Source organism: Caloenas nicobarica, chromosome 5, assembly GCF_036013445.1.
Source record: "Caloenas nicobarica isolate bCalNic1 chromosome 5, bCalNic1.hap1, whole genome shotgun sequence".
Lineage (NCBI taxonomy): Eukaryota > Metazoa > Chordata > Aves > Columbiformes > Columbidae > Caloenas > Caloenas nicobarica.
Window position 1 is genome coordinate 51,375,383 of NC_088249.1, and position 14,009 is coordinate 51,389,391.

Consider the following 14,009-nt stretch of genomic DNA (forward strand, 5'->3'; position numbering starts at 1 on the left):
GCTGGCAAGTCAATTGTTTTTAAACCCACTTTTGCCTTATTCTACCCCCATTTTTGAACTTGCTGCTGCTTTTCGATATGATGAAGCAGAACAAGTATTTATTGAAACCTAGTTAATCTGAAGTTCTTCTGGATTTGATTTTGTAACAAGAGCATATTGGAGAATTCGTTCTTTGGAGGTCTGAAACAGTGCCTGCTGTGATACTCACATTGCCATTTTACTACTAAACTCCAAAAAATTGGCACAAAGAAGCAAATCCAAAAGGAGATTTAAAAGTAACAGCTTCACATTAGTAGCTGGCTGTCACTCTAGAATAATATTTGGTTTAGCAATCCCACGTTAATGAGTAGCCCATGGCTATATGATAACCACTGTCTTCTTTGGAGATTGGACTCCTTTTTAGACAGGTTTACCTCACAATGTTTTTACTTCACGTCCTGTGCACTCCACCCACATAGCCAGGTCTCCATGGATCTCAGGTTCCTGTAAGCAGCCACATATTACTTTCAGCGGGAACGTGAATACAATTTGAATTAGTTATTCCCACAGCTGTTTGGTCCTACTCCGCTCCTCCCTTTTTTTTGGTATGTAAAAAGTCCCTATACTTGGGCATATACTAGCAAAAGGATGAGGGGACAGTCAATTTCAGTTAGACTCTTTGAGAAACTTCATCTTGGCAACATCCCTTCATAATGATGTGATCTTTTCCATCCAAAACATACCATAGCTAGGATGCACTATCCCTCCTATTTTAGCTAATACAGACCAGATCTACTTCATTGTTTGGTCAGCAATACCAAATAGGTAAAATTAACTCCTTCCATCTATCTAGTAAAACTTGGTGTGCCATTTTCAAAAGTACAAGATTCAGAATAGCAGATCACAGAATTAAGAGAAATAGGGAAAAGTACATCTTAACATCTCACTTTGCTAGGAACAAAAAGCTCAGAGTAGATTTGGTTTGCACACACAGTCTGGCTCCCCCGTTACAACAGCCTTTGACCTCCTCCAAGCCTCATGTGCTTTTTCATAGGTCATTCAATAGATGTCTAGTTTGACTTCTAGAGTACTTGATCGACATAATAAAGCAGCAAACATGGAGCAGTTACCAAACTCTGGTTTCAAAGGAAACGGCAGAGGACACAATTTTTCACAAAGTTGCACAGTTCAGCCCAATCATATTTCATTTTCCAATGCACTATCAAATCAAGCCCTCCAGAAAGCAAAATGTTCTTTCCCACTCAGGTGCTGTGTAGTCTACAAAGGGCGCACTGATCTGGTAGTTAGGTGCCCTCAAGTTCAAATCTCGCATCATTAAGAAGATACCAGTGTTTCTCCATCTTAGCCCTCAAGACTGATCAGTAGTTTTGGCCTGACTTGTGATGCCATCAAATTGCATACACTGATTTTCGGCATAGCTAGGACCAGAACCTTTGTGAAGTCACAGACCCAAACAAACCACATCCACACCTTATAATATAAGTGTGCTGAGTCCGCAAATAGAAGCAAATATTATACACAAACCATGGGACAAGAACTATTGGCCTAGCGATTAAAGGACATACAATAACATTTGCAGCCACAGGCAACTGAAAAGTGATAAGGGACAGCAACAGAGACAGCATACTGTGGTCCATGGTAGCATGTTGCAGGCGTCTATTTGCAAAACGTTCACTTGTGACTAATCAGGCCACAGACATTTATCTGGATGATAAATTACTCCTTTAGGTCAGGCACATGCTGGAATTCCCCAGATCCAAGTTCTTCATGCACTTGTTTTGACAACTAGAGTTCAATTACAAACAGTGATTCTACATAAGATACTATTGTGTGCAGCATTTTATAAAAATATCAAGATCTTGGTAATAATGGAAAACAATTATTATTCCTTTATTATTCCCAGATGCAAAGTTATGATGTATGTGCTAGCAAAGTTTTATTCTATGTATAAGCACATTCTTTCTTTCTTTCTATATTTGCTTTCTCTTTGCTCAAATTCTATCTGCTTATTCTAACAGAAATGGCTGTCCTTAACACTGGGGGCCACCAGCCTGGTGATCTGTCTCATGCACTCTTAGGTTTGTTTAAAAAAATATATATTTTTTTTTTTTTTTACTGTTTGTCATTGCAAGAGTGCTTTACTACACAGGAAGTCAAATCAAGTTAAAAGAGCGGATTTGAATTTTATCTGTTAAAAAACACATTAAAACTTTCATGGAAGTTGTCATTCAGAAGGTAAGCAACCTTCATGTAAGCTTAATTCGTGATGCCCACAGAAATATTTAACACACTTTTTTTTTTTTTTTACATTTTTGGCTTGGCTCAGAAATACTGCAGATAGCTGACACGCCCTGTACAAGTAGAACCAATGTGTTGAAATGAATCTGTCTTTATTAAAAAGTTACTTCCTTCTCAATACATTTTTGCCAACTAGAAAATAAAGACAGCCCATTCAGAAAATGTTTAAACATGGGTATTTAATAAATCTACTAAGCAAGAATATTTCTAATTTTATTTATTTAGAAAAAGGACTACAAACACCAAAACACCAAAAAACTCAACCAAACAAAAACAACTAGTAAGTGATTTTGTCCTGCAATGTAGTGGATAATTATACTGCATGTGTTTCATGAACTGTAGAAAATATTTCTCCATTAACAAAATGACTAATTTCAGCTATTCCAAACCAGTCAACCTAGTATGTTTTCATTCTACCTAAAACAAAGATGAACCAAATTTAAACAAAAGCATTGATTCTATTAACAATAATGAGAAAATGCAAGTCTGAACGTGTAAATAGTATTTTTCCCACCTGTAAAGTTATAACACATAGAGCAAGAGCTGTCTCCAGTTTAGTGGATGACTGGGCACATCCTGCCTGAAAACAGCCTGGAAAACATTTATAAACACTAAAAAACCTCCAAAAAACAACAACAACAAAAAAACGCAACACCCCACACAAACAAACAAAACACAACAAAGCAAAATGCATCACCTTATAGTACTATATGAAAACAGGAAAGCCACCCTTTCAAAAGAAAACCAACTGTAAACTTGCAGTTGCCTGTAAACTTGCAGCTAAATACCTACCTGTGCACTACAAGCATCAACACAGAATCTCCTCTTTTATAGATGAGTTTTCATAGCACTGTATTCCACCAGCTCAAGCCTCAACAAGCCCCAGTGACTTGGACCAGTACCTTCGTATTCAGCAATTCAGCCGGGTGGGGCAAGAGAGACAACCTCATTACAGACAGTCTGGGGTTATAAGAATGCAAATCACCAAATTCAGCATTTTGAATAGGACACATAACTCAAAGCTAAAACTTGTGCTATGCCAGACCACACGGTAAAAGCCTATCACATGCCTAATAAGAAACATTAATAAATACATCCAACAAAAGATGAAATTTCAGGTTAGTCTTCAAAAATTGCTCATAACCAACAGCACCATAATAATCAAGTGAGGAAGGGACACAATAAGAACAGCTACTGTTAGACACCCATTCAGGAATACTGTGCAGAAGAAATAGTGCCCCTTAATGCCCAAAAAAAGCAAGGAGCAGAGGGGCACCCAACAGACCCTCTCCTTCACAACTTGAATTGAACAAAGAGACAGCTACAGTTATTAGGCTGAAGTATCCTCTTCGCTATTTCTTCTGCTCATCTTTTATCAGTCAGACTTCTTCCAAAACTCAAAAATCAGCTAATTAAAAAAATGGCACTATCTGGCTACAACAAAAAGGAGACACAGACAAGACCTGTAAATACATCAGAAGTGCAAGTTAGCACATGCACCTCAACCAGAAACTGCAAGTGAAACCAAGAAAAGGCTGGCTCGTGGAACAAAAAATATGACATTGGAGGGGATTAGGTATATCTGAGGATCTGGATAACCTAGACCAGAACCAGCAAATACTCCCATTTCTAATCTATTTCCTATCCTAGAAGAGATTCAGATAACCTTAAATAGCAAGACCAGTGGCCACCTGTGGCTTTTTGAATGTAGGCTGGTCAGCTCCTTAAAAAGTTACCAGCCCCCTGCTAAATCAGCAGGTGAGATTTACCCAGCTGACATGGAACTGTAGCAACTAACATGGTTTTGTTCAAGACACTCTATTAACATAAACAAGAGATACAAGTATGCCCAGAAACTGCTTCTTTCTTCCCCAAGTACATCTGTTGGCCTGATACAAGTTACTGGCCATCACTACAAACTCAGTCCCTTTTATATCTGATGGAAAGAAGTCACACCCCAATGCTTTATTAGTCATAACAATCATGAAATTTACAGACTGGAGTTCCAGCAACACCTGGATATTATCAGAGAGAAAACTGACTGAAAAGTTATTTATCATATATCACACCTGACACAAACTTGAAACCACAGAATTAACTCTGTAACCTGAGCCCACCTGCAACGTAGACACAAAATGCCTCATTGTAAAAAAACATCTCTATCCAGTTTTGCATAACCTGTTAAAATACACTGTATGGAACAAAGCATTTCCTGAACAACTCCCTGCTGTTTTACGAAGAACCATGCAAAAGACAGAAGTTTTCTAATTAAGAAATTCTAGACTGAAAAACATGAAGTTTGTAAAATGAAGCAGTTAAAAAAAAAAAAAATCAGTCTCAAGGTCACCTCTATGCAATCTGTTTCACACAATTCTGTGCTTCATGTATAAATACTAGGAAGCTTCTCAGGTAAAAGTCCCAACTATTTACACACTTTCATGTAGAGAAGGGACAGCAGTGATCCAGTCACTGAACACTGATGATAAAAATATTCACTGAACCATTTTCTAAGATGAACAGTGAAGAATGAATTAAAAAAAAAAAAAAAAAAAAAAAGAGGCATGCAGATATATTCTAAATAGATCGAGTTACAGGACCTGGATCATTTTGACTTTGCCCTAACCACCAAAGCCCATAAGATGCTTGCTAAAAATACAGTTTTCTGCATGCTTGCATTCTAACTTAATGGATTTACTCTCAGGATGTTCACAGCAAGAAGGAATTTGATCTATGACAGTCATTCCTGTCTTGATTCCGGTTTAATTTCTGGCATTCTTCAGGGCCTTGAAAATGGTATCTAAATTCTGGGGTTTGTTTTATTATTTGCTTGGTTGTTTTTAGTTGTAATGTGTGTTCAATTCTCTTTTTCCACAGTCAGAAACAAAGCTTTGTGGATTGTGTGAAGAGCTTGCACCCTGACCAGTTTCTCTTGGCTGGTAGAACAAACGGAAACTAACTTCAGACAAAACTGCCATTTTTTCCCCTCCAAATGCTAAAATGATAGTACTGCTGTTCAGCCATTTACAGTTAATATTCATCATTCTAACTCCAAAATTAAGCTATTTAAAATTATTGCACACTGTCTCAGGAGCAGGGAAGGTCCAAGAGTGCAACTATTTGATGTGCTGGAACAAAGTCACGAAGCAATAGTTCTTCCTTCAGTAGTCTCACTGATATAATAGTCTCCAGTAATATTATAAACAACATGATCGCATTTTTTTTAAAAATCACACTTATTATTATAAAGCTTAATACAGTGAAGGACACAGTCTAATTTTTTTTTTATTATTATTGTATAATAAGATGGGTGGGAAAATTGCTAAGGAGGCTATTTAGAAACTGAATCTAGCAAGTAAGTTTCACAGCCTTATCCCTGATCGTAGAAGGCTAAACATGGGTTAAAAATGATGCACAAGATTACTTCAATAGCATTCCACTAGCAGAGACACACATTAAAGTTGTTTAATAGGTCAGCAATGATTGCAGAATATGCAGATCTGACAACATCAAGTTCAAACTTGTATACACAGCTATCTAAAAATTGCAGTCTCCTATTAATTTTACTCTTTCAAGTATGCTTGATCTGGGCCCACATCCAGTTGATGTAACAGATGGAAACTGCCAGTGAAATATGGCAAAGCTATGCAGGCCATCAGGCGTGAACCAAGCTTCACGAAAACTCTCTTGAATCAGGCTGTCAGATTCAGCTAGGCATCCAAAATACCACCTACCTTCACATCTACACCATGACAGAGCCAGCAGTTTTCTCAGGTAGATGAAACCTGATTCAGAGCAAATTACAAATTCTGTGTTAGTCATAAATATCCATCTCATTACAAGTATATTTATAGTTTAGCCATTAACTGAATGTAACACAGTAGGACAGCAACTCCAACAGTACTCTGAGGCCATTACCTGCTCCATTACCAACCTAGTAATAGCATCTCCTATTTTCAGATATTCCACAGTTCTTCCAAACAGTTCAAGACAAAGAATACATCATCAGAAAATCACTAATTATTTGCAGAGTAATTAGCACTCATAATCACATTACTACACAACTACATTTGATTGATTTAAGTCCTTGCTGCCACCAAAAAGAGTATTCCCCAAGCTTTATGTTCTCGCCAGCTCCATAGTGTTATCAACATTATTCACGTAGCTACACAAACAGGCTGCAGGAACTCATTTAGCTGAAAACTAACCTTAGGAGAGGAAAACAGGAAAAAAAAAAAAAAAGGAGATTGGTTTTCAGTCAGATGAGCATCTTAACCTATCAGCCTTCCTGAATACTGATACTGGCACAAAGGAGGGGAGGGTAACATGCAGCAAAACATAACGAAGGGTATTGCTACCTTTTTAGAATGCTCAACTCTTTTTCCGAGGAAAGTGATAGTTCATTTTACTTTAGGGACATTGAGATTGATCTGGTCTTCTTGTCCATCAATAGAATCCTTGCTGGAAAAAGAACTTTCTGGTAAGAACAAACCAGTATTCACATGCATCATACTGACCAAAGGAAAGTAACTGCCTAACTGATACAAATTCTGTGGTTTGCTAAAGTAACACAGGTTTCAACATGCAGGACTTCTTTGGCGTTTTCTCCAAGAAATCAATAATTAACTATACCAGGACACTTCAAGGAGCAAGGCTCTGCACTTATTTTTTGGTTTGCATTACAGCAAAAAAAAACCATAACAATCTCAGCAATATAACCAAGCACTTTCAGAACCAGAGAGACACAACGGATTGACATGTATAAATTGCTCTTGTCCAGTCCTGAATCCTTTTCTACAACTATGATAGCCCTGGAAACCCATGTTTCAAACTAACATCACCCTTCCGCTACTATACAAATGAATATTACAAGTTAGTAGTTAATGGAGAGCTCTTTTATCTGTGGACTAGTTATTTATACTGTCATACTAGTAATAGTTGTTTTCACAGCTAACTTCTGGTTTAGCAAAGGTACTGCTCATGTCTAATAAGCATAGGAAATAATATTGAAGTCTCATAAATAAGCAGTGAACTGAGTGCAAGTAGCTCACAGACAGACCTAGATTTTTCCAGGGAGAACAACCTGGGACCCCATAAGTAATGTTACACCTATAAATAGAAGTAAATAAGGAACATGTGAATATTTCTCTGCACAATGGGACTGGCCATGTCCAATTTACCGGTTCTGAGTTATTTTCAGCTCCCTCAAAGCAGGAAAAATGGCCTGTGAAGCCAAGAATTTGCAGGGAATGTAATGTAAGGGAAACACCTGTTGCGAGGTCAGTTAAAAAACAGAACTAATAGACACATCGTGCAAGCTGTGAAAGGCGAGATGTTGCAGCAGAGTTTCTGGCAGGAAGACTGCCTTATAAAGGCAGGAGACTCTTCACTGAAAGTGACTAAGGGAAGAAAGGGGAAAGCATTCCTTATGGTTACAGCAGCTGAAGAACTTCCAGTGTTCTTCCTTTCTTCCTTTTTATAGAAATAGGAAGTTTCAAACAGTACCTAGAATTAAAATCATTAGCTACCTTTTTATGCAAAGGTCTGCTAGGCAAAGACAGCAGTACTCTTCTAGGGTCAACTGTATAATGCACCAGCCAAGCTGACAGCTAAGTATGCTGCATGATTTCTCACTATTCTCACTACAAAATGCATTCTTTACAATTAGTGGACTTGATGATCCTTACGGTTCCCCTTCCAACTTGAGATATTCTATGATAACGCATTCCATTCAAAACCAACAAAGATTTAGTCTAACAGCTGAAAAATTAGCACATAGGATTTTAACTGACTCAGAACTAGAACACTAGTGTGCATTTTTTAGATCTAGTCCTTAGCTGTTCTAGCTCAAGGCTAGGACTTCTCTGCATAACAATATTACTCATATTTCACCACAGTGTATCTTGAACTAGACAGTGTCTTAAGGTCGTATGAGGAAAATTCTTAAAGACACTTCCATAAAAGCACAATGGAAGACAACGAAATAGCAGTATGTGTTACTTCTAGCCTTCAAAACCACTGCTGGGATAATGTGGCAAAATCCTATATCCAAAAGGAGTGGAAAAACTGCTAGCTTTAAGCCCCTGACAGTTATAGCTAAATAAAATAAATGCATGACACACAGGCCTTCTATACTAGACAAATCTAGCAGTGTGCAGATCCGAAGAAGTCCTCTTGCACTGTTTGTTAAAAATCATCATTATAGCATATACTCAAAAAGATTGAATTTGCATTTATTGTGATGTTCTAACATACTTTCCAACTTTCTTAACAACATACTTTCCAACTACCTATCCTAGTCAGATGAAGACTAATGCAAGGCAGTGTACATATGTGGTGTTTATAATGGATTGACATTACAAAGTAAAACTTGCAAGTGTGAAGGCTATTACATTGGATAAGACATTCTTCAGTTTACAGCTGTAGCCCCTTGCTCTATATTGCAGATCACAGAGCACCTGAGTAGACCAAACCTGTCTGTGCTGTCTCCAGGCACAAATATTCTGATCAGGAGTTTGCTTCTTTCTTCTGCCATCTGTATTGTCCTGATCTTTCTAGGCCATTGCTTTTCTAACTGTCCTCAAAGCTGAAGATATGTGATATGAAAAAAAGGATAGCCTTCAATCACTTTTAGGCCTGTCTTTCCAAGTCACCAGGGCAACATATGAAAGAACAGATAATTGAGCAGTAGATGGTACAACTGTGTGGATAGCAATACCTACAACTTAAAAAGTAAGACAGGAGAAATCCCTACTGCATGCTGCCCCTTCTCTTTACTCCACTTACACTCTAATTAAGTCTGGGAGAAGGAGCTGTGAATCTTTGTCAAATCACCATAAGGCACAGAAAGGCAGAGTGAATACACTTGTGTAAACTCAGCATGCTCCCACAACTTATTTCTTATTGTCATAAACCCCACCCACAAGAGCTAGACACTGCTGTCCAGAAGAAAAAAGTTTCATTACACAACAAAAGTTTTGTATCTAACATTTTATTTTTAACAAGCTGCCACATGCTGCAGTCTTCGCTTGGAAAAAGAGTCCTTAGCAGCACAGTGAAACCAAGCCACATGGATGAGGGCACTGATATTTTACTGGTACCAGAAGTGCCTGTGAAAGGACTGGACACTGCAGCTCACAAGTACAAGAGATGCTCACAGTGATCCTGGAATAACACAGTCCTCTGATGCAGAGAAAATACTGATACACATTCAACAGAAAATAATCTTCATTGAGAGTTTAGAGGTAGCATTTCACTTCTTGAGAATGCAGACTTTTTCTTGCGCTCAGTGGTATTTGAGTAAGAGTTGAGAGTGAATGCCATTAGTTTATGGAAACAGCAGCTTTCTTGCAAGGGAAAAAAATGAAAGAGCTTTCCCCTCCTGCCCATTTCCTTCACTAAGAGTCCCTTTTTATAGGGCTGGTCTACATGCTGAAGGCTTTTCAAGTAGCCTATACAAAGATCTCCAGCCCATTGCTGTCTGCAGGCATAGTTCTTTCCCAGCTTAAGATGCATCTACAGAGGTGTTTTGCCATCACAACTATGTTAAACTGTTGCAATTTTCAATCTGCATACCCATTAACCTGCTAAGCTACAAAGTTAATAGTAGAGATGTAGCCCCAAATAATGTTTTGTGTTTGGTTTGTGTTTAACAGGTAATTGTTGGGTTTGTTTCCCTTTCCTCCTTTTACATAACAGTTCACAAAAAAGGCTACAGTACACAATCCTCCTCTATTAGGAAAAAATGTGTTACAACATAGGCATCACAGCTGAAGACTAAAAATAACTGACACCATGTCAGGTTCACCAGTACTATTAATATGTTTTACTCCTTTTTAATTATGAATTTTAACACAAATTAAAAAGCAAGTTTCACGACTGAAGGAAGAATGCCTGTCTTTGTTGCTACTTTGAACTTCAAGAGCAGATCAATCTATTTGTAACACAAAAGTTCGGAATCTCTTCCAAAGAAGGTAATGTAGATCTCTGTCAGATCTTCATGAGCAAAGCAATTAACCAGCACTGATTTCTAGTCAAAATTGCACTGAAAATATGTCCTATGTACAACAAAAATGATCAAAATTGTCTTTTTTTTTAATGGAGAGAATGCACTGAAGAAACCCTAGTCTTACATCAATATCAGTATCAAGGCTACATTCAGTAGAAAGGTAAAAGATAGCAGCCACAGAGAAGACTTTGTGTTTATTTTGATGTAAACTGAGCACTGTAACATGCCAGCAGCTCATTTTTTTCAGCTTTCTTCCCTAGGACTTGACTGGATTTTGAAGCATTTGACTGAGCAGAAGGCAGCACCCACAGAAGTTTTGCTGTGTGACCATGTAAGCCTGTAGCTGTTTGTTAATCCGTAACAAATTTGCTATTGTTTATAAGCTTCAGCTTCTGTTTTTTGTATATTAAGCACTCTGAGGCGATCAGAGGCACCTGGGCTGCTGCCCTTTGTGGTATGATTAGAACTTACCCTTCCCCCACTTTCCAAGAGACCACAAGTGAAGGGGAGGACCAGCAAGGAATAAAGCAGATCTCGCTCTAAATCGTCTCTTGGATAAATGCAACAAGAGCTTGAAGGGTAGAGATCTAGAACAGAAGCAACTGTTACTGTTGCCTGATTTAACACACTTGCACTTGAAGGTTAATTTCTCAGGAATACCAAATTAAAACACAGAGGGTGTTTCTAATACCAAAACATCAAGAAAGCACAACCGTTAACATGAGCCATACAAGATGGGCTCTTGTGAGCAAGCGCATGGAAAACTGTAACTGCAAACCAGCATGTTACCCAAGCAGTTAGGAATAAGAAAGTACACAGTATTCTTATTAGTGGTGAAACTCATTCGGGAGTGACAACACCAAGCAGACCAAAACAATTTGCTCTCCAGAGGTACAACAAGACATCGACACAAACTGGTGCATTACTGGGAGTGACCTGTTTTCCTACTACTTCTACAGGTTTTTCTGCAGCCCTTTCCCTCTCACAGAAGAGACCCAAACAGATGAGGTTTTCACCAAAAGAAGGCTGAGCGAGTGACACTACCCAAACTTCTGCCCTGGCAGACAAATGTGCTCAGATTCTTTTTCAACAGGCAGCAAGAAGGATGTTTTCATTTATGCACATAGTTGCTAACAGCGGCCATAAGTTGGACAGAATAAGAAACAGTCCCTCAGGCCTTCTACCCCTTCCTCCTTTAAAATATCAATGCTGTCCCTTCTTGCCATGACACCTCCCCTGCCCCAGGCCCTGCCAAAAACAAAACAAAACAAAAACCAAAACCCAAAACCCTCACACAAATAGAACTCACAAAGTTTTAAAGGCGAAAACATTAAGAGCATCACTGGGACAACACTGGGTTTGGTCAGGCAAGAAACATATCAGGAAATAGCTAAGAACAAGCGAGTAATGCACAAATGACTCAGGATCCTTTCCCATTACAATGGGGAAAACAGGCAAGTCTTTTTCCACACATGGACAGATCCACCCACCCCGGGTAAAAAATACAGAACAAATGCCAACTTTTTCATAGCAACTTAAAAAAACCCAAAATATTTTTCATAACAAAACTGGCATTTTAACATATTGAGAGTTTGGCTAAACTAAACCTTGATTCTTTTCTGCCTTATAACGTAATTCACACAAAATAAGTACAACTGCTTCAATGAGGCATTTTGAGTCATCCAAATGTCTTGCATAAGTTCAACGTGTCTGTAATTAGAGTAGCACTTTGACACTTCAGCTTTTACTTTCGTAAATATAACAGACCACCTATGCTTTGTGGTTATTATGAAACAAATCAAAACAAGCTTGTCATTTATGTTGATATTTTCCTTAAGGCCATGTAAAAATAGACTGCAGCCCCCTGACTTACAAGACACAAGTGTTGCAGTACATGGCATACAGATCCCTTCGCATGCTACAAATACTGCATTTCCACTGCTCAGCCTGCTGGAGGAAAATCCAGCCATCGGTACCTACCCCACAGATATTCAGCATTCACTCCATCAGACTGAGGGGTAAAACCTACAGTAAAATATAACTGGTATTGACAATTGGCTCAAGAGTCAACCACGTCTGGTTTGAAAATAAGTAACAAGTGCTGTACTTTCACTACCAAACAGATCAACTGCAGACAAAAGGCAACACACACACAAGTGACCATTCTAATACACCACATCTAGCAACTGTGACAAAATAGTTTATTTTGTATTGTAAGCACATCACATTAGAAAAGGAGACAACCTAGATGGTAAAGATCTCATTCAGGAACTGGATAAAACTACTGTAAAGAAAAAAACTAAAGGCAGCGAGTTATCCCTGCAATAATGGTTTTGCTGAAGCGTAAACCCACTGCTCATGAGATTTTGAAACATAATTCACAGTTCACCTGAGTGCAGGTCGCCATCACAATTCATGCAAGAAGTAACTGAGTTTATCTTGCTTGGAATACTGGTAGCATATCAGGTCACTCCTATCAACTCCATCTCCCTCTCCTACACCGAGGTTCTCAGACCTAAAACCACCAACAAAGCGCTTTCTACCTTATGTCTGTATGTAATTAGCACTATGAATCCCAGGCTATCTAAGCCCCCTGGCGCGGCTCTGATTTGGCTTTAATGTCTGCCAAGGTCTCTTCTTCCTCTGCACAGAAAGCCATTTAGATCTTGGCAAGTCTTTCGGTTTAAAGTGACGTTCTGTTGCAGAGGTATTAGTCCCACACTGTATTGGTGGGAAAAACACGGAGACCTGCAACGCCTGGCCTTCCTATACCTTCAAAAGGAAACGAAAAGTTACTTTTTCAGAGAGTATCCGCTTGGGACAAGGCAAGGGCTCCCGTGCAGCGCAGCCGGCTGCACCCAGAGCGGCTCGCCCCTGCGGTCCAGCCGCCTGCGCTGGCGCTTCCTCTCGCTGTCACCGCAGGACGCGAACGCACCGCTTGTCACCTCCGCTGCGAACAGCCCGCCAGTCATTCGCGCCGCCCGCGGGGCACCCGGCAGGGCGGCCGGCGCCTCCCCGCTCGGCGGGCGCCCCTCACGCGCCCAACGGTTCGCCCTCGCGCCCCCAACGGCTGCCCCACCGGCTCCGGACCGCCCGGGCGCCGGGAGCTGCCGAGGCGGGAGCCGCTGCGGCGGCGCCGGCCCGCGGGGCAGGAGGGGCCCCACTCACCCCATGAGCCAGTCCATGGCTGGGTCCCGCCGCGCCGGGAAGCTCCCGCGGCCGCCGACTCCTCGCTCACCGCCCGCTCATGGGGGCCGCTGCCGCCGCTGCGGGGGCCGGGCTCCTCCCTCCCCCGCGGGCTCCCTCCCCCGCTGCCCGGCTCCGGCTGGGCGGTGCGGGCGGGGCGGCCGCCAGGCTGCGCCGGGTCCCCTCCTCAGCCTGACACTCGCGCACTGGGGCGGCCGGAAGTAAACACACAGCGCTGGCGGCCGCCAGCCGCCAACCCGGAAGCGGCCCCCCGCCTTCCCCAGCCGCCGCCCGGAGCACGCTGGGAAATGTAGTTCGGGCGCGGCCATTAACGGTCGCGGCGCCGGCGGGGCCCCGGCGCGCCCGGGTTCCTCAGGGGCTGAGGGGGGCAGAGCCCCTCCAGGGGCTGCGTCTTGGCAGGGGACTGTTGGTCCCCGAGCCGGGGCCCTCTAGCGTCACTCGTGCCCCTCCGGGGGCATTGGGAGGAGCTGTTGACACTCTGGAGGGCAGAGAGGCCCTG

General features: G+C 41.0%; 1 protein-coding gene across 1 annotated transcript in view; it reads right to left on the reverse strand.

The window, feature by feature from the left end:
* The window catches only part of MOB2 (MOB kinase activator 2), a 123,263-nt gene extending 109,568 nt beyond the window's left edge, over positions 1 to 13,695 (reverse strand). The window contains exon 1 of the mRNA XM_065636046.1: positions 13,472 to 13,695. Coding sequence (XP_065492118.1) covers positions 13,472 to 13,488 — 17 coding nt within the window. The 5' untranslated portion in view covers positions 13,489 to 13,695. The remainder of the gene's footprint in view (positions 1 to 13,471) is intronic.
* Positions 13,696 to 14,009: the final 314 nt, after the last annotated feature.